The sequence below is a fragment of the Lissotriton helveticus genome, chromosome 6 (genome assembly GCF_964261635.1).
Source record: "Lissotriton helveticus chromosome 6, aLisHel1.1, whole genome shotgun sequence".
In the NCBI taxonomy this organism is placed as follows: Eukaryota; Metazoa; Chordata; class Amphibia; order Caudata; family Salamandridae; genus Lissotriton; species Lissotriton helveticus.
In genome coordinates this window covers 1,264,431,067-1,264,452,354 of record NC_136067.1, presented here as the reverse complement: position 1 = coordinate 1,264,452,354, position 21,288 = coordinate 1,264,431,067, and the positions used below count along the sequence as shown (strand labels likewise).

The 21,288-nt window shown below is 43.4% G+C and overlaps 1 protein-coding gene across 5 annotated transcripts in view; it reads right to left on the bottom strand.

Annotated features, from left to right (window-relative positions):
* The window catches only part of ADGRG6 (adhesion G protein-coupled receptor G6), a 634,122-nt gene that overhangs the window by 95,611 nt on the left and 517,223 nt on the right, over positions 1-21,288 (bottom strand). For all 5 annotated transcript variants that reach the window (XM_078648991.1, XM_078648988.1, XM_078648990.1 and 2 more), the window contains 2 exons: positions 15,037-15,164; positions 8,821-9,089 (listed from right to left, as the gene is read on the bottom strand). In XM_078648991.1, coding sequence (XP_078505117.1) covers positions 8,821-9,089; positions 15,037-15,164 — 397 coding nt within the window. The remainder of the gene's footprint in view (positions 1-8,820; positions 9,090-15,036; positions 15,165-21,288) is intronic.

The following is a 21,288-nucleotide window of genomic DNA, read 5'->3' as shown; positions in this document are numbered from 1 at the left end:
ATCAGTCACCCCTCGGCCGCTGAACCCACAACGGACACTTGCACCGCCGAAGCCCTGACCTGCATACTCCTCAAAGTGCGCTCCCATACAGACACGCCACGCCACTGGGAACTGTTCGACACCCTCTCTCCAGATGTCGCATTCTTTATGGAAACATGGACCAACGCCACCTTCTCCCCAACGGATACAAGATCCAAATACAGGACCGCCCCAACCGCCCAGGAGGAGGATTCGCCATTGCACACGAGAGTTCCCTCCTACTCTCCACCTCCAGCACGAGCAACTCCCTCCCCACTGAACACCTCCACTTCCAGATCCAAACCACCCCCAGAACCAAGCTGCATGGGACCCTCGTCTACGGGCCCCCCGGCCTTGCGCCTCCTTCGCCTCCACCATCGCCGATCTCGTCGCACCCCAAGCCATCGCCTCCATGGACTACATTCTCATCAGAGACCTGAACTTCCACCTCGACAACCGCTGTGACCCCAACTCCACCACCCTCCTTGACAACCTCACCAACCTCGGACTAAAGCAGCTCGTCACCACCACTACACACAGAGCCAGACACACCCTCGACTCCATCTTCACAGGAGGGACAGACATCCACTTCAGCCACACCATGGAGGCCCCCTGGACAGACCACCACTACATACACTTCGCCTTCAACACCACTACCGCACCCAATCCCGCCATGCGCCCACCCCGAAGGAACTGGAGCAAGATCACAGAAGAAGACCTCAACACCACCCTCCTACACGACTGACGCCAACTCCGCAGCCAAAGAACTACACCTGCTGCGCTGACATTCTCGTACCCCTCCGCCACCCTATCAAACAACCCCTCCTGAAGGCCGCCTGCTTCACAACTGAACTCCAAGGAGCCAGGCGCTCCTGCAGATGCCTCGAGAAACTATGGCAGAAAAAGAAAACCACTGAAGACCAGAACAACTGGAATGCCATGAATGAATACCACCAGCGCATAAGAGCCACCAAGCGGACCTTTGTCAAGAACAAAATCCACACCAACACCAGTAACGCAAAAGAACTCTTCAACTTCATACAGCAGTTCACGACACCCCCCTAGCAAAGCCACAGACATCATACCATCCATCCCAGGACCTCGTCAACAAGCTCGGCTCCTACTTCCACCTGAAAATCAAGGCCCTCTACGATGACTTCAGCTAACAGACTTCGGTCACCACCCCCCTCCCCACCACCGACAACCAACCGACCATCACCACCTGGAAAACCGCTACTACCGAAGACACCACCACGACCATGAAGAACACCCACTCAGGAGCCCCCACGGACCCTTGCCCTTCGCACATCTACCACAGAGCTGCCGCCACCATAGCACCCGAACTGGGCCGGACCATCAACACCTCCCTCGAATCCGGCATCTTCCCCAACTACTGGAAGCGGGCAGAGGTCAAGCCCCTTCTCAAGAAAACCTGGGCCGACCTGACAGACCTGAAAAACTACCAGCCCATCTCTCTCCTTTCCTTCACAGCCAAAGACACTGAGATATTTATCAATGCCCAGCTGACCGCCTTCATCGAAGAGAACGCCATCCTCAACTCCTCCCAGTCTGGATTTCGAAGCAACCACAGCACCAAGACGAGCCTCCTCGCTACCACTGATGACATCTGCATGCTACTCGACCAGGGCCACACTGTGGCCCTCATCCTACTAGACCTCTCCGCAGCCTTCAACACTGTCTCACACCACACTCTCACAGCCAGACTCCACGACGCCGGCATATGAGAACCGCCCTCGACTGGATCTGCTCCTTTCTCTCTGGCAGAGCCCAAAGGATCAGACTCCCCCCTTCCTCTCTGAACCTACCAACTGTGGAGTACCCCAAGGATCCTCGCTCTGCCCCACGCTTTTCAACAACTACATGGCCCCTGCTCACCGCCATCATCAGACAGCATGGGTTCAGCATAGTATCCTACGCTGACGACACCCAGCTCATCCTCTCTCTCACGAAGAACCCCAAAGACACCAGACTCAGCTTCCAAGAAGTAATGAAAGAAGTTGCAGCATGGATGAACGACAGCTGCCTAAAACTGAACTCGGAGAAGACTGAGGTCCTCGTCCTCGATCCTCCCCCACTGCTTGGGACAGCTCCTGGTGGCCCCCTGCGCTCGGAAACCAACCCACACCGACGGACCACGCCCAGAACCTCAGCATCATTCTAGACTCCTCCCTTACCAGACCAACGCCGTCACCTCCACCTGCTTCAACTCCCTCTGCATCCTCCGCAAGATCTTCACGGGGATCCCCCCGAATGCAAAAAGACCGTCACCCACGCACTCATAACCAGCAGACTGAACTACAGTAATGCCCTCTATGCAGGAATCAACAAAATCCTGCTACACAAGCTCCAAACCATCCAGAACACCGCAGCCAGACTCGTCCTCGGAACCCCATGACACGAGCACATGAACCAGCACCTACGAGACCAGCACCTACGAGACCTACACTGGCTCCCCATTGAGAAGAGAGTAACATTCAAGCTACTCACCCATGCCTACAAATCCCTCCACAACATCGGACCCAAATACCTCAACAAAAGAGTCTCCTTCCACGTACCCAAAAGGAACCTCCACTCCGCTGACCTCGCCCTGGCAGAGACCCACGCATTCACAGAACCAAAGCAGGCGAAGGGCCTTCTCCTACCTCGCAGCAAAGACCTGGAAAGAGCTCCCTGTCAACATCAGACGCTCCTCCACTCGGCACACCTTCAGGAAGAGCCTCAAGATCTGTGTCTTCGAATGATCCGGAGCTGCAACCCTCCCCCACCCCACCAGTGCCTTCAGAATTGAGACCCTCACGGGTGAGTAGCATGCTCTACAAACCCCTGATTGATTGACTGATTGATTGAACCCCAAATGAACCTGTGCTCAACCCCCTGGTAGCTTGGAACAGAGCGGTCAGACTTAATTTAGAGGCAATGTGTAAAGTATTTGAACAATCAACAAAAGAGTGATTCCCAACAAAGAGCTTTTAGTACAAGGAGTCACTGTATTTGCACTTTCACATAAGGATGTGACTGGCCACTTGCAACCACATTGCACACCCGCCTACACTATTTTTTAACCTTGTCTTACTTATCCACCAATAAATTCAGTTAAGACAAGTAAATACATTTTTAACTTTGCACTTTCATCTTTTTCACCTCACAAAAACCCGCTCCGCTGTAATCAGGCGTCTTAGCACTCCCATGAGGCATTCGGCCCCTCGGGTGGGATACCAATGATGAAGCATGTCACCAACTAGGTTGGTGAGTGAGGGATCTTCTTAACAATAGGCGTGACTCCTTGTGCTAAATGCTCTTTGTTGGGAATCACTCTTTTGTTGATTGCTTATTTGTTACAAGGGACCAAGAGTGGCTCCATAAATATTCCCTTTCTCTCCTGTTGTTTTGATATAAAGTATTTGAACAACACTTCAAATAGTGAGACAGTGACACCACCACACAAAAAGGATCCCACACCAAATTAGAAAAATAAAGCAACATTTAATAAACAAAACAAGACCAAAAGGGCAACCTTCTTTTTAGGCAAAACTAGGACTGGTTACCACTATTTCCTTGTGAATTATGTTTTACTATTTGGGGTGCTGCACAAATACTTTACACATTGCCTCTAAGTTAAGCTTGACTGCTCTCTGCCAAGCCGCAGAGGGTTGAGCACAGGTAAAAATGGGGGTTATTTGTGCTTACCCTGCCAAGGATTGTGGTTGCTGCTTGACCAAGTAACCCAATTTCTCACAGGTACCTACTCCCAAGTCTTTCGATCCTTGTACTCTGGGTTTGGGCTTCACCTGGCAAACATGCAACATATTTTCGTTTTTCTGCTCATGATATTTGTTCATGATATATGTTTTCATTTTGTATGTTCACTGAGTTTGCTCATGAGTTAATGTACATGAGGGATAAAATCTTCCACTACTCCGTGTGAAACAAGGGTTACTCAGCTCCATACAATTTGTTCACTCATTAGGATGAGGCAATGATCAGAAGACATCCTTCATAGCTTGGAGTGAAGTGTTAAGAAGCACAAAGTTATAGGCAAGAAAGGTGGGCAAGAAATGCGTTAAATCACATTTCAAATATACAAAAGTGACCTAGTAGTCTTGGGCCAATTGTGCACTGGAGGCTTGCATTTTCTGAACCAGTGCTAAAAAATCATACTATTGACGAACCAAAAAATTAATAGTAGGATATTTGATGGAAAATCTTAAGTTTCTATAATCTTAAAAACCTTTTGACAGCCATCTGATAGATGAGTTATTTAGGATAATCCTGGGGATTTATACTTGTTCGTCTAGGCCAAGTTTTGCGAATTTCATTAGTGTGAACAATGTGAAAAGCGCTTGCTTGCTAACTTTAAGTGTGACTGTTTTCAAGTAATAATGACAAGTGCTTTGTTTTTAAGTCGACTGCTGACTCCTTTTGTTATCTATGGTTATTTAACATGTGATACTGCAACGGATTTGTTGGCACATAGACCCTTTTAGATATAACAAATGGACTGCACCACTTTGTGTAACCTATAACGGTGATTTAGTTTAATTTAACAAATTGAAATCCTGAATGTAATATGCTACGTTTAATGTAGGGTTCATCTTACTAGTTATTGCCCTGACTTATATCCCTGTGAATCCTTCAGTCTACCACAAAGAAGCAAAATCAAAGGTGCTGTTGTATCTGCTGAGATCCTTCTTTCTGGTACCCAATGCTGCCTCAATTCTGACATACAGATATAAGAAAACGCGTTAACATTCTCTTTTATTATTCAAATTCAGTAAAAAAACAAACAGTAGGTGCGAGAAGTCCTAAATACACCCCTCCTCGTTAGAAAATTAATATCTTTTATTTTGCATATTACTCCCCCTATCTACATTAGGAGAATTATTTAGGCTACACTGGTGGTACCAGCGGATGTGTTTATTAAGGGTTATCTTGTGTCCTTAGTTCCTTTGCTAATAATCTCAATTATGATAGCAGTACGGATATTTATGTAGGAACAAAATATTCCACAATATCCCAAAACTATACAGTTCAGCATTAGAAAAGAAGTCTATTTTCTAATTAGGTTTTCAGCTACCTCTACTCCCACTAAAAGTATTTTATGTTATGCCACCGGGGCAAGGCAATTCATAGTCCCACTGGAAAGATCTCATATTCATCAGCCTAGAACTGATCTGATATTTAATGCCGTTTGAGAGCTGAAATTAATTATCTCCAATGATGTAGACTCTGTGGTTTGCTTAATCAATGCGGAGTACAAGACTATGCAAATCGGTCCTTATTTATTTATTTATTAATATAGAGTACAGCTTCTGTTCACGGCCATGTTGGTGGTTGAACAGACAGGCAGAAAGGAAAAAGAAAAGGAAAATCAACAAAAAGAAACAGTTTAGCTGAAGAGTTGAATGTTAACCCTTTTCCCGAAACAGTGATTGAAGAGAGATTTGCATTAACATCTCTTGGTATGTGAGGCGAGATGCATGATTTGGTCAGAAGGGAAATTATGTTTGATCATCATTGTCAGATACACAAACTGAGATGGTATGTTTGTCCTGATGTATTTGGAAACAATTTTGAGGTCACAACAACTAAATTAAATCATATGACTGAGAATATATGTTGAAGGAATGGAGCGTATTGTATGGACCCTTCCTGAACAGATCATTTGTGTGAGCTTAGCAAATGTAGATTAGAGTTCTTAGCATATATTTAGTCTTAGGTAAGTTGAGGTTCCATTGGTCTCATGGAATGTATTAGTACCCAAAAACACGCTATGAGACTTTAAGTTTGACACTCTGATACTTTGAAAATCCTGAAATTGCAAGCCCGCAAAAAATTTGGGTTTTTGCGTGTGTGTATGTCTTTTCATCTGTCTGCTTGTCTGTGAGCACACGCACAGGAAGTGGACTCTCTGGGTTAATCTCAATGGTGGTTTCGCTATTAAGCATAATACTCTCCATAAACTATTTGGGGATCTAGCAATTTCAATCTGGGTGGCCCACTAAAGTAAGCTGGATTTTACAAATATGCTCTCTTTATAAGTCTCTAGGCTAATGCCACCCCCTATACATTTTGTTTCTGCAATTTTATATAGTATGAACTTAATCCAAGGGAATTAGGGCACTATACATGAGAACCAGACATTTTAACGTGAGAACCATAGGTTACACATTTTTTACGAACTCAAGACGTTAAGCGATTTGCCCTAAATCAAAGGATGTTGAGCCAAGGCCTGGATTTAAGCCCGGTTCCCCCAGTGACAAAGTCAGCAGCTCTAGCTGCTAGACCACCTCTCCTCAGTCAATATACCCCTTGGAAGAAATTCTGAACTTTCAACGAGAACGAGAAGGGGATTAGGATACGGCTCGGAAAATAAAGCTCTTGACTGGAAGTGCCAATCTCTAAAAATATTTTTTGATTTGGTATTTGGGGGACACAAAAAACATCTTTAAAATGGGGAAGTCATGTTCGGCAAAGAATAAATGCATTAAAACTTTATAAAGTGAAGGAAGATGCATGCTTTTATAAAGAGATGTTGGGAAACTCAATGAGAAATGCGCAGCCACTATGACAACAAGGTAAAGAAAGACCAGGTAGGTTGTAAAAGGGTCTCTATTAAGAATACGAAGATTCTTGTTCACGAAACATAAAGGACCTGATTACGAATACGGTGGTCCTGGGATCACCGTACCCGTGGATGGCAGTTAAACTGCCACCATCGCATTTGGCTACCCACCTGATTACGATGGTAGTGGTGGGAACACCACAAGACCGCTGGGGAATGCAGGTGGGAATCGCGACAGTGCCGATTCCGGCACCAGAGAGCAGATTAAGACTTGCCTTTCTACCAAGCCTTTCATGGTAGGGACCCCGCCATGAAATGCTTGGAGGAAAAGCATGTAAAGGGACCCCCAACAGGGCCCCAGGGGCAATCTGCCCAAGGGGGTGCATGCGGGGGGCACATGATGTGTACCCCCAAAAGTGCACCGTCGTGCATGCACTGTGTGGCATGCACGACATGCTGCATGCCACACAGTGCACAGATGTGCTGGCGGCGCTGTCATGGCGTCAATATGCTTTTTAGGCTTTCCTATGAGCCAAACATTCCCACCACCGTAACACTGATGCACTGCCAGCCCTAGATTGCTATTGTAATCCAGCGGGTGGGTTTACCGCAGACTTGGCGAACTTCCTGGGACCTCTGCAGCGGCAGTCCTACAGGAGGACAGCCAAACTCTTAATAAGGCCCTAAGTACCTGGTTTTCCTTCAGGATGTAGTCTGGGGTCAGATGTTAGTCATTTTCTCTTTCAAATTTTCAAAGGTGAACTAGAGTACTAATTGTGATAACTACACAGAAATTTGAAGACATATAGCTTAGGAGGGCTTTAAAAATCCCATGAATTGGATAACTCTTTCAAACCAAGACTCAACTGTGAGAGAATATTCTGTTCCAAGAGCGGGACAGTTGTTAGCTTTCTTTGTTGTATGTATATGCCAAGAACAACCTTTTGAGGCAGATTATAGCTTGGCAACGCACTGGTTTTCTGATCAGCAAACTGTTTATCAATAGAGTTTGGGCCATCTCTTATTTGTTATGAGCCAAAGATCATTCCTTTGCATAGTGACTTTGTTGGATGTGTGAGGAATGCTGTTTGCAAAATGGTACCTGCTCTAGCTTGTTAACTGGGCAGAGAAAAACTCTCTAGTACTTACCAATTAGGCTAGCTGGAGGTTGGCTTAGTAATGTGGACCATGGATGTATCCTGGATTATCTGATTTGAAGGTCCAGTGAGCACAGGCAACAGTTAATGTCCTTCGCTATTGACTTTTGAGTTTCTTTTGACTAGGTTGACAGGAAATTACAAAAGACGATGCTTGAAAATATGGACCATTGATCACCAAAATGTCTAATTCCCTTACACTCAAACACATGAAGAAGGATTTGTACAGGCAGAGTGTGGGTTGCTACAGCATATCAAGACAACTGATATGTAGTGTGTCTCAAGTTAGGGTGCATTACTCACCGCAGGATGTGGACTTACTGTACCAAGCCTGAATAGGGCTGAAACATAGTTTAAGGGGTTTGAATGGGTACTGCACCCCAAATGAATTAGTCAAACAGGATAATAAAACTGAAATAGTGAAAGAAAGTGGAAGGTAAAATGTGCTTGTGGCTGAAATCCAGGATACTACAGTAAATTCTAACAGATTCTAGCATTCGTTTTTGCAGGTCCCTAGTCAGTGGTCTGGAGGAGTGTTTGTGCCCTGCTGAACTAATCCTCCATATTTAGAGGGAGCGCAAAAGTCTTTTTGAGACGGAACGAAAAATAAATATAACTTGGCCAAAGTGAACGCTTTGTCCGAGCACTTAAACTACCACTGGGATGTGCAAATTGATGGGTTTGTAGTTTGCACCTTATTATGAGTAATGCAAACTATATTGCAGAATAATGTTCTAGTAACACATTCTATTCCCCACTTTGAGGGGTACGAATAGCAGAAGAGCTGTATCTGCTCCTGTGAAATGGGACAAGGGGGAAATCTGTGGATCTGTTGAGCTTTACTTTGTAGAGTCTCTTAATTAGCAGATGGTAATTCTGCAAGATAGATGATCACTGTGTCTTTTATATGCACTTCTTTGCACTGTTTTACTATAGAGTAAAGAACAAATATTCACGGCTAGTCCTTTTTTAATGGAAAAACATGACTTATTCAGAAGTAGTCATGTTTTTCTGCAGTTCTATTTTAAATCATGTACAAAATCAATAAAAGTTCAAACTCACCCCAGCCAATAATGCAGAATTTAAGAATGTAGCGCCTGATGTAGGTGTTGAAAACTTTAACCAGTGCAATGTACATATGAACTGCCTCCAGCCCCATCCACGTGAAGGTTGCAAGTAGGAAAAAATGCAGAAGGGCCGCCACTGCGATACACAGGCCTTCAATGTCAAATGAGGCAAGCCAACTGTCGAGCAGGAAGATCAGGTTGAGGAACAGCAAGGCCGTACTCAGGTTCATTAAGATCTTGGATGGGTAATCTCGTCGTATTTTTCTGAAACAAAACACAAGACAGTAGTTAAATCTAAGCTAGACGTTGTACATGGATTGGATACATTAATAAGGGGGACAGATCGTGACATGTAGGACTTGTAGATCTCCAAAAAAGGGGCTTGTTTTGTGATTTTATCAAAAACACTAGCAGTGTGAAGATCTGTTTTAGCTGGACTAGTAGGCAGTATGCAGTGGCATCTTTGCTCAAATAGAGATTTGCATATGCCGTGCTTGAACTGACCACTCCTATGTTATGAGAGCTTTGAAAGAACTGGCCAGAATTAGGTCAATACATCTAATACCAGTTTTGTTGCTGCTTAACAAACACCAACACATGGCAAATTACAGGAATTATCTTTATTGATTATTGTTAAAATTCCAGAATACCATAAAAGATGCAATGTCAAAACACCACTAAACCTGATGATACAACTGCTGGGCAATCTGTCACTTCTGTTTTTTCCATCTGTAACCCATTCTTCAACTCTTCCATTTTTTCATTGGATCGTTTGCCACACTCGAGTACATTCAATTCACATTTGGAGAAGTCATACCCTTTCATTTCCACTCAATTTCAATTTTCACCTGTGCAGATGGCTACAAAAACTGCCCAATCCACTTCCCTTTAATCCCCATGCACTTCTCTATCCCTTCTTTCCTGTTTTCGTAGAATGATCTCTAATTGTCAAGGTCCCTAAAGCAACTACCTTTATGCATTTGCCATAAGCAATGTATTTATTTATTCAGCAGTTTTATGCACTGTGAAGAATGTGGGCATGTTACAATAAAGAGTGGGAACACAGCGAACGAGCAAGGAGACAAAGAACAGTGGCATAGGCCACTGAGAAAAATAAATCAGGAGATACAATTCACTAACCCAAAATGAATTTGAGTGGTTTAAAAAACAGATGTAACGTATACTTAAGTAATCCGATATACGTTTGATGGCTTAAGAGCAGTAAATTCCGCATGAAAGGAGGGGAAAAGGTATTAGTAACCCATGCTTCAGTCCAAGGCCAACCTAATTCCCTCCGCAGACCTCACTCAGGTTTTTCACGTGCCATCATCCTTCATAGGTGACACTTGCATAAAATCACCTCTTTATCCTACCTTTAAAACCAAGCAGGAACCATGAGGAATGTATTCTAGTTCTAGATTCCTCATTTGAATAAATTGTTTGGTGCTGCGCAGTTCCCACTACACTGCTTATAGATTGATGTTTATATTGCAGGAACCTACCAGGGAAGTAAACGAGCATTGTACATGTATAGGGGAAATGTAGGAGACAAACCAAGACCATGAGGATTAGGTGAGTATTTTACATATTTGAATTAAACATTTAAAATTTAATTTCATTACACATATTATTACAACTTTATGTGCAAGGAAATTAAAGACCTCATTACGAGACATTGGGAATTTAAATGGGGAAGTACCTGGTTAGGAATTACCTAACCCCAAACTTCGAGCCTCACCAGTTATGGAGCCCAGAATGGAGAAGACAGCTTAGGTATTACAAGGTCAATAGCGACATGTGGATAGCAATTTGGGGTCCAATAAAAGGGCTTTTTTCTTCTCCCTCAACAACATCATTAAGTGCAGTGTAAAATGATTAGATTTAACCATAAATATGTCAACATATTTGAGAGATTGCTGTGCATTTTGCTTTTATGTTATGTTATGTTTACACCAACAAAGTCCTTTCTAGGTTACTTATGAGTTTTAAGTTATTGGTCAATGTCATAATTTTTCATTTGAGACAAATACAGTATCTGTGGTCATTTGTTTATAGAATTTGTTGAGAAGGTGAAGCTACCACGAATGCTATCTTTAATTCGGTCTATCTGTAAAATTGCTCTATCATCTCAAGCATTAATAGCCGTTCATGGCTGGTAGATGTGTGTCAGTGAGAAGGAAAAAACACATTATCACATCACTAATTATATTGAGAGGAGGAGTGGTGTTGGGGCCGATCAAGACGCCCTACCAGCTCTAAAATTCTGTCTCTCAGCGGTGCTTCTTTGGAGAAAAAACACCACTTTGCGTCGACTCACTATGTACTTTTATAGGTGTCTCTCTCTGGACAACTAGGGAAATAAAAGGAAGGCGGGTTTCAACATAAGGAAAAACAGTTTTTTCATCACTATTGCGGGCACTTGCTGAAGGAAAGCAGCTTGATCACTATTTTAGATCATTGATTCACTGAGAAAGCTTTTCTTTCAAACTTCAGAACTGCATTTCTGATGCACTCTAGTTCTAGTATGGGGAAACACTTCTAATTATAAACTGAGCAGCAAAATTACATATTTGAAGGAGAGGCGGCTCCTCCGCAATGGCAGAGGAGCGTCGCCCCACTGCCTGGCTCAGAGCTAGCAAATGAAAAAAGAGAACGATGTTCTAGCATCGTTTTATTTTTCATTTGCCGGCTCTGAGCTAGCTTGTGCAGAGAGGGGTGGGGCACGGGAGGAGTGCTATGTGCACTACCCTAAGTGTGCATATGTGTGAATGTTCTTGGGTAGGTAATGTTGCCTATTCTGCAGCTATAAATCTCAAAGGAGGTGTTGCAGTTCTCTTTCATAAATCTATTGATGTTGATATCTTATTACAGGAGTGTGATACTGAAGCAAGATGGATACTACTTGATGTCACTATTGATAAATAAGTTTTCCATTTTTAATATATGGTCTTACAAAACTAGACACTTCTTTTTCGAATGACATCAAAACTGAAATCATACATTTCTCCAATAAAATAATTATCATTAGTGGTGATTTAAAAAATGTTCTTGATCCCTTCATTTGATATAAAGCCTACATGCAAATATTAATCTCATACAGCATTTAAATCTGTGATAATAAACAGAAAAGCTAATGATATGTGGAGACTTCTTAAATAAGACCACTCCGAATGTTCTTTCTTTTCTCCAGGCTATAATACTTTATACCTGAAATGATTCTTTTATGATTAACATATCCCTTACTCAAAGCAAATTTTTGATTCAGATGTGTTTGATCTTTATCTCAGATCATGCACCTATTGAGGTTAATTTTCAGTTATTTGATTTTAATTTAAAACACAATAAACGGATATTAAACAAAAATAGTCTAACACTTTCAGTACTGAATTATTTGATTTTAAAAACGTTATTATACTAATATGGCAAAAAATTGTGATGCCTTTAAAGTGGCTTTGCATTCATTCACAATGTCATTTATTGCTAGTATGAAAACAAAATAAAATGTACAATATAACCCCTTATTGAAACAATTTAAAGTATAAAAAAAATACATTAATAATAAATCTGTTAAAGTACTAAAAGATTAAATGCAAGCACAATTTATTGTAAATAACATTTCAACAATTAGGCCCAGAATTAAAAATATTTAGCAACAAGTTTGCATTATCTTTTAATGCAGACCCGACGCAAAATCCAGGTCGCTATTTACAAATAAATGCAAATGGTGGTTTGTGTAACACAAAGAAACGCCACACAGAACAATGTGGTGACAAGCTTTACTTTGCGTCAAGGGGTATTTAATGGATGGTGCATGGGTGTTCCTGTGCATCCACCCATTGATTTTTATACAAATCCATATCTACAAAGGATTGTAGGTATAGATTTGCTCCAAAATCTTGTGCCTCCCTGAGGCTGGTATAACTAGGAGAAATATTCTTTCCTTGTATTTTCCTCTTGGCATGTGTGATGCATGCATGCTTGCCAAGGTGGCAAAGTATTTTCCACTTGAACAAGACACTGTCTCATACAAACGTCTTGTTTGAATTGTGTACACAAGGAAGGCCGTCTCGTTCAATCTTCACATGTAATACCTGCCAAATTCATTTTATGTAATGCAGAGAGTTTCATATAGTTTTCAAGAAAATCACACATATTACAAAAGGGAAACATTATGGAATTTTACCAATCACTAGATACGTGCTTCAGTATTTTGGCAATGCCCTATACGCTTTGGGTGACAATAACAACACATGATTTATCTTAAAGCAGGTTACTAAATTAAGCAGAAAAGTATTTTCAATGAACGACAAATTTATTTGAGGCTCAGGTGAGCATTTTTCTTCCCTTTGTGGTTTTGTTGCCTCTGTGTCTGTCAGGTTCCAGGGTAAGATACCATTTAAGAGAGTCAGGAGATGCACCACGAGAAGGCGATGCAGAACAGTCATGACGGACAATACCATCCAGGGTGGGGTCTAAAACGTTCTGACTCAGCCACCAGTAGACGTGCAGTTGACTTCGACATCATAAAGGTCAGAGCCTTGGAAAGTGTTAGTGGACCCAGAAGACCATATCTGGAAACATCAGTTGTTTTGACTCTTCCGCTTAACGCTTTAATTCGCACCAATAATTCCATTTCCTCACCTTTGATGTTTTCCCCCATATTGGTTCCATTGGTTTCCCTTCTCCCTATTTCTTGCACTGACCCTTATTTATGTTTTGGAAGAACCTTCGTATCTGATGCAGATATCGTTTTTGAACCTGCTCTCATTATCTCCTGTGATTTGGTTTTGGGGACTAATAACCTGCTTTTTGGACTTACCTTCAGATTTCCCCTTCTTGGTCTGCCAACTACAATCCTACTTTCCCGTAGAGTAGTGTGCAAGTCATCTTAGGTTCTTGGGCAAGATTCCAGGTTTGACTAGGGCTAGTTAAAGCAATGCCACCTCTCACACTGGGTAAAGTGCATCAAAGTTATTCCATAATACTTACCTGTTATCCGATAATCACTGTCTTCTGTTTCCTCACTTAACAGTGAGTACTATGGTGCCTCTGCAATGATGTGCCATCCAGTACCTCAAAGAGTTCAGTCCAGTTTTTCTCACAATCACCCTGCTGGAAATGAGTGTCACTTTCTCTCTAATTTCTCACCATCTCAATCCTTTTTTTAAATACAGGTTCTACCTACTCTGGTGGAATGTGATGCAGGGAGTGGGACCATATATATGGGAAGAAGGGAGGATTAACCTTACCATACTTCCCGTAATGTTACAAGGGTCATGATACTATTTGACATTCTTAATTCATATCAGTAATATAAATCCTGATTGTATTTTCCTTATCCATGTAAACGGGCTGCAATGAATAATTGTGTCAGCCAACTAGTGTATATGGGCATGTATGTTAACGTGTAGTGCATGGCAGTCTTAAAAACATATGGCAGGCCATGCAAATGTCTTGACCTCATTTTTTTATGCTAAGTCACTTTGTATATAGGGGGTACTACATCAGCCCAGCCTCAGAGGCCACAGCTATCATTAGTGCAGTAGGTGCAATGACACCACAGCCCTGGATTGTACAGGTAAACTGTATCCAAATTTGTGGCTGCATGTTATCACCTTACCAACAGGGACCTAATTTCCTTGCATGTATTTGCAACTATGGCTCCCTTGCTATGCAGCGGCATAGGGTGCTTCTAAACTTTGACAACTTGCTTTTGTGGGGTCAAGAGGTGAGGAGAATATTATATGCCGGCAGAGAGGGGGAGCTGTAGATTATACCCCTATACCCTACAAGTCAGACTCAGGGTTTCATTCCGAGGTCTACAGTAATCCCAGTTTGGCTGTGAATGGGAGTTAGCAACAGAATGAGGAATTACAAGATCTGTGGTCACTCGTTGGATCTGTGGTTTTCATCCAGGGACTCCGGGTGAAGTATTTGGGGAAAATGAGGTTTTACAGTGGGGATTCAGGGCTGTAATTAAAAATACCTCCGGTAGTTCCTTATTTCTAAGGAAACCTTTAAGGTCCCGCCTATAACTTCATCCCTTGGAGGTACCCATCAAGTGTCAGTATCAGTAGCTCTGGGGGACGGAGTTACTGCAGATTACTCGACGTGCCATCACCAGAAGACAGCACGTACTAAATCTGGCGCACACACTTTCCTTGTCTAATGGGTTGCTATAGATAATTCAAAAAGGGTCAAACGTACTTACTCAAATGCAATGTAGGTGAGTAAAGTAGCAGCTGAGCAAATAGCAGATATTCCACACCCTATGTAGGAGATGAAGGTAAGGACTTTGTTGTTGACCGCGTCAATTTGTGTACTCGTCCTCTGGAGGTCCTAAATTGGAAAAAGCAGGAACAAGAGCGATCACACCAGATCTTAAGCCAAAATGTTCCACAAACACAAATTGCTCAAGTTAGGTTTCTTAACATTTCTATCATCTGTAATTAACAAGGACATACTTCTTCGCTGGGAGCGACAGAGAGATACGTTTCGGTCGATCAACACCAAAAAAAGCTAGCTGGCCTTCAGTGGCCTTTCTACACTGTGTAGTAGACATACTGATTAACCTTCCCCCAGCAACACACGATCTCCTTGAGTAACAACCATTCATTTGCCAAATGTTTCTTTAAACTGATATGTTTCGACTCAACAGCACAGTTTCAGATACATACATTCCTTCTAAAGTATCTCTAGAAATTCTCACCAAAGTAGATACAAGACAATCCAGCCACCCCAGTTAACTCTTTCCCCTTAGAAAGAGTTATGAGAGTTACTCCTGTAGTGACAACAGTGCTTAATTTGCGGCGGTGCTTGCAGGTGGGGCATCATTTTTCCTCTTTGATCCGGAGCAAGCAAGAGAAACACACAAAAGCGGGAAGAAGGAGGAAGAGGAAGACAGAAAAATAGTGAGAAAGGGAGAGAGCGCCATGAGAAGTAACCTGTAAGAAAGTGATAAAGCGGCAGGGAGAGTTTGGTGGTGGATTAAAACTGCATGAGGTGAAATAAAGACTGTGCTCTTAGTATTCAGCGCCATAGCCTTCGATGGTGCCTTTTGCAGCAACACATATGGCCCCAGCACTTAGGGGCATATTACCAACAACTAGCGAAATTTATCACTAAATGCGCTTAGCGACTTTTATTTTATCGCTGCCTATCGCTGGATATTTTAGCGGAGAAAACATGCTATTAGCAAAGTTTTTCTCCATTGCGCTAAAATATCCAGTGATAGCGACGTAATGCGAGAATATCGCTGGGAATATAGCGATTTTCTCGCATTAGCGACGAAATGCTCTTAGCCATGTTATCCACCTCCCATTGGATAACATTGGTAAGAACTGGTCTGAGCAGGCGTTAGTTTTTGGCGATAGCGGGAATATTTCCATCGCTACGCCAGCCTTGTGAATAGGCGATAGCAATGTTTTCGACTGCTTTCAGTCGCTAACGGTTTGGGTACGCTCACTTTGCATGTCATTAGCGATAAATATCGCTGACATGCAAAGCGGGCCACAAACCGCTAGATATCGCCTTCAAGCTGTCGCTAACTGCTGTTAGCAACAGCTTGATAATGAGGCGATAGAATTTTCGCCGCTAAACTGGGGAAAAGTGCCTATCGCCCCCCCTTGATAATATGCCCCATAGTCTTTTACAAATAAATCACAGTAGCGTCTACATGTAAAAACGGCATCAGTAGGTGTTATGCTGATAGCATAGACCTTTACAGTGAGACCACACCACTGAGGTCTTCTTCCCATTTGGGATACTAACAAGAGAGAAAACAAGAACATGATAGGGAAAGGGACAGCACACAGTCCTCTGCATAAAAACTCTGCCCCTGGCCGGTATCGACATAAGAGTGCAACATCAGAGCATTGCTGCACTGCCCGGCACTTATGGACAAAGCATGCCACCCTGTTCCAACACCCAACTTTCTGTACTGATCAGCAAATGGGCACAGAGTCAAGAGGCGGCAACTAGATTGAACGTGGGTCAAATGGTGGAGGAGACCACTCTGGAGAGGGAAGGCAACCAAGTGGTGGTCAGAGATCACATACACCAGTGGGAAAGAGCAAACACTGTGGAAAAAGAACAGCAGAAGTACTACAGCTTAGTCTAGACAGTGGATGAGAGAAATAAAATGGTTAGATCATCATAAAGAGACACCTATGAGTCAGAGCAAAGAATGGGTGAGAGAAAAAATTTAGCTGGGGAAAGAAAACAGAAGGAGGGGAATTACTTTATACACTTCACATCGTTCGTCTTACGCTTCTCTCAAAACATTGGCCCTGTGGTGAGTTGGACTATATCTCAGTGCAGTTTACAGTTGTTCTCGTTGCCTTAAAGAAAGAAATCTTGAGATTTTTATACTATCTCTTCTTTAGAAAATCCGCCATTGACAGGAAATGAGCATTGTTGTGCATGCATTGGGTGAACCACTGAAACACAAGCATTAGTTTCTTCCTCGGATTATTCAACTTTCTCATCCCCTTTTTAGGAATTCTTACTTAAACTTGGGAGGAGGCAGAGGCGATATTGTCCATAAGTCCAAAGGAAGGTGTAGTTATTAAGTTTTGATATTTAAAAGTACTTACTTTAATTACCACATTTATCGGAATATATTTTAACTTCGAACAAAGTCTCCTGTTTCATTTGCTTAAAGTGCAAGAATGCAGGGTCAAATCGCTTTTTGAAAAAAAAGTCTATGTGAAACCACTGCAGAACGTAAAAGTGAGCCTCTGGTCCAAGAGCTTTTTATGAGAAAACAGACCGAGGTCCTGAGAAAGCCACCTTTTGTAGTGGGTTACAAGAACATATGCAAGCAGTTACAATCTGAACTCTCTCAAGGCCTGTCCCCATCCGTCATCAAGACCTCCGCCATCACTGCATGCACGACCCACATAGAAGGCTGCATGCAAGAGAGTACACACTAGAAAACTGAAAAATAATGATCATGTTTGAAATGTGGTGTATTTACCCATCAGAACTTTCATTTCAGTTCATGCAAACCACCTTGACAGAGCCTAGAGCCCATATGCAAAGGAAAGGCCTTAGACCAATCAGTGTGTTTTTTGCACTCCAGCTACATTTGAGACGAGCATTTGGGGCAGTGTCTAGGCTCCACGCTATAAATACCGCCAATTTTCTTGGCTGTAAGATCGGTTTGATGGAGAGAATTAAACTTTGTAAACTTCAGCCGAGTGCTCTGGGACACTTGTTGTGCGCATTGTAAGATCCAATCCCATTCCTTATTCATCATATTGTGCACCAGGTCTGCCTGCCATTTTAGTTCGGCTTTAAGCTGGTGTTTTCGTACCTTATCATTGAGTGCCTTATATAGCATTGTAATGAAGTGTTTACCACTCCCTATCGTCAAGAGTAAGTGCAGGATGTCGTGTTGTGTGGAGCTAGCTTCTTTAGGGTCCCATAATTGAAGGCCCAGATTACTGCTGCATATGTTTAAAAACCGGTTTCGTCTAATACCTGGTAGAGTCTCCGTAGGTTATGCGAAGTATTCTGCATCAGTATAAATATGTTCTGATCACTATAAATCACTGTCATCATGTAAGGGTACAGGCATGTTGACAACATCTTGCTGGATATTTGAAAAGCAAGGTTCAGCATGGACAGTGGTTGTATAGGTGCTTGCAGTCTCCCTGGATTTACCCGGCTTAGGCAGGGGTACGCCCAAAGCCTCCCGTGTTGTCCCTAGGAGCGCTCCCTTTTCTAAGGACGCAGCATCTTTGGCCAGCTGTGGAGCATGGAGAGTAGAGTATGTTCGATAGAATTTAGCCAGTAATCTGTCCAGCCCTGGTAGTTTTCCTTTCTCTTATGGCCCCTCGTATTTCGTTCTGGGTAATTAGGCCCCCAATTTTTTCCTATTGCCTTGGCTCACTTTTCGGAGCATGGCCCCATCAAGAAAGGCTTCAGCTTCCTCCCGGGAAGCCTTTGCTTATGGTCCAGACAGTTCTTATAGTAATCAAGGAAGACATCATCAATGCGGTCCTGGTCATATTCCCTGGTGCCATCAGGAACCTGGATGATAAATATCGGAGGGCCTCACTACTCCTGCCAAGCCAACCTCACCTACACCCTCCCTGGTTTGCCCTCTTCTTAATGCACTCTGGTTCTATACTCCCTTTAGTGGTGTCATCTAACCTCTCAATAATTTTTGTGTAGTCAGCTTTGCTATCAGCTAGTCTTTATTAGGCCTTTCGATGTCAATTGACTCCAGTTCTAACTCATGTATAGTCTTGTCCAGTCGCATCAGCTCTTTATCCAGTTCCTGCTGAATTCCTACAGTCTTACCGAGGGAATGACCTCTATTACCACCTCAAAGACTCGCAAACGATAAGGCCTGATGATGTTGTTCATTAGTTCAGAACGAAGTACTAAGAGGGGGTCGACAAAGTGATTCTCGGAAGAGTGAGTCAGTCAAGAAATTGGGCTGCAGCTTCCAGGCGGGCATCGGAGGAGAGGCTCGTCCCACCCTGCATATGAATATGAGGGGGTTATGATCTGAGATTGTTCTCTAAGATATTCTGCGCTTGTCAATGACGGGCCAACTTGTCTTGAGCATAAAACCCTATCAGGACTTACATGGACATTGTGCATGGTAGAATAACATGAACAGTCTTTGGTGTCCCTGTTATGCTGCCTCCAGACATCCACCATTTCCGAGCTACATACCCAGGTGGAAAACCATTTAGCAACCCGAATATATTATGCCCTCTTCACCTGCTGAGTGAAGTGGTCTAGTCCCACATTGATGACATAGTTATAATCCCCACTCAACAGTAGAAGGCTGTTTGAGAAATTCCCTAGTTGCTGTGAGAGAGAGTCTAAATATTCAAGCTAGTTGTGATTCAGAGAATATATGCTACCCAGGAGAATCTCCTGCCCATCAATCTTGCCTGCCACTACGACCCATTTACCGTCCATATCAATTCTAGTGAGCGCCCCTCTCACATAAGTGGAGTAACCAGTCATGATGAGTTGTTCCCTCAATCCACACTTGAGTCTGGTTACGTCCTGCCCTGCAAGGTGCGCAGGCATAATATGTATGCCTCTCTGAGACCCCGGGAGCACATGTAACCAGTGATTACTGGATGACGCCATTTTGACCTGTCCCGGCATGCTGTACAGGAGGGTTAGAACGGGGATTGAAAGGCGAGGTGGAACCCTAGAATTCCCCATGGGATCCTGACTTCTAGAACCTTCATCGCCCTTTAAAATCTCTTGCACAAGGGGAAGACTCTCTCTTGCCTGATGATTTTTATGTGCTTCACTGCTGGATCCTGGGACAGCCATGGAAGTAGGAACCCCCGATGCCTAGAAAGGACTAAGGACTCTTCCCAGTTGACTCTAGGATGAGTGAGTCTCCCAAGGGCCAGTGAGGCTAGCCCCCTACACCCCCTGAAGACCAGTGGGGAGAAAGCCCTGGACTACTGCACCCAGAGACAAAGACCAGGAGGAAGGCTGGCGTAGGGGACCAGGACAACCACCTCTTTGAGGACTGCACCACTTTGTAGGTGATGAGATCTGCTGCAACTACCCCTGGTGCAGAGCGCTCGCTACCAGGAGCAAAATTAACCCATGATCGTCGAAATCAGCCCCACGGGACGAGTTTGGCGACCTTTGACATTTTGTTCAGCAACGAAGCTCATGGGGTTGCGCTTCCAGTTCACTTCTTACCACCTAAATAGGCCAGAACTAGGGGGTCGGCATTACATTTTTGCCAGTATGGGGGCATGCGTGGGTCCCTCTCCCTGGACTCTCCTGGCCCGGGACCCCATCCCCCAGGCCTTTCTTATTGAAAAAGGGAAAAAGGGGACCAGGGCCCCATTTCTGCCCCAAAGCAGATGAGATCAGGGGGAGCGTTGTTGTGCCACCCCCGAGTAGTGGTGGGCCTTCCCCGCTCCCCGTGCCAGTGTCTGTGGCCGTCTGCACACAAGATGATCTCTGCCCATAGATGCAGGCAGGGGAGAAGAGGTGCTGGCTTCCACGGGCAACAAGGGAGAAGCTGCCCATGTGGGGAGCCGGCAGGGGCAGCTAGGGGTGGGCTCCCTTGGCTGCCTCTATCCTAGGTGGCATGGGGGGTGCTTGAGTGGGACCAAGCAACCCCCTTAGCAATAAAAAAAAGAAAAGAAAAGAAAAAGCTAAATGGCTTTCCCCAGAGCAGAGGAAGAACCGACACTTAAATATTCACTGGGTTGTGTTTATGGTTGCAGTTGTTGTGGTCTAAAAGGCCTGACAATTGTTAAATGAGTTACATGACTTGAAGCGCCTTCTATGCGTCAAGTTTATGGTTGCACACAACGTAACAGAAAATATGATACTCTCTAGGGCTGCTTTTTTAATTGCATTTTTAGATGTTGAAATATACCAATAAAAATATATATATATATAAAAAAACAAGAAAGTTTATAGAAACATACACAAACATGTTTTGCTAATTTTAAAT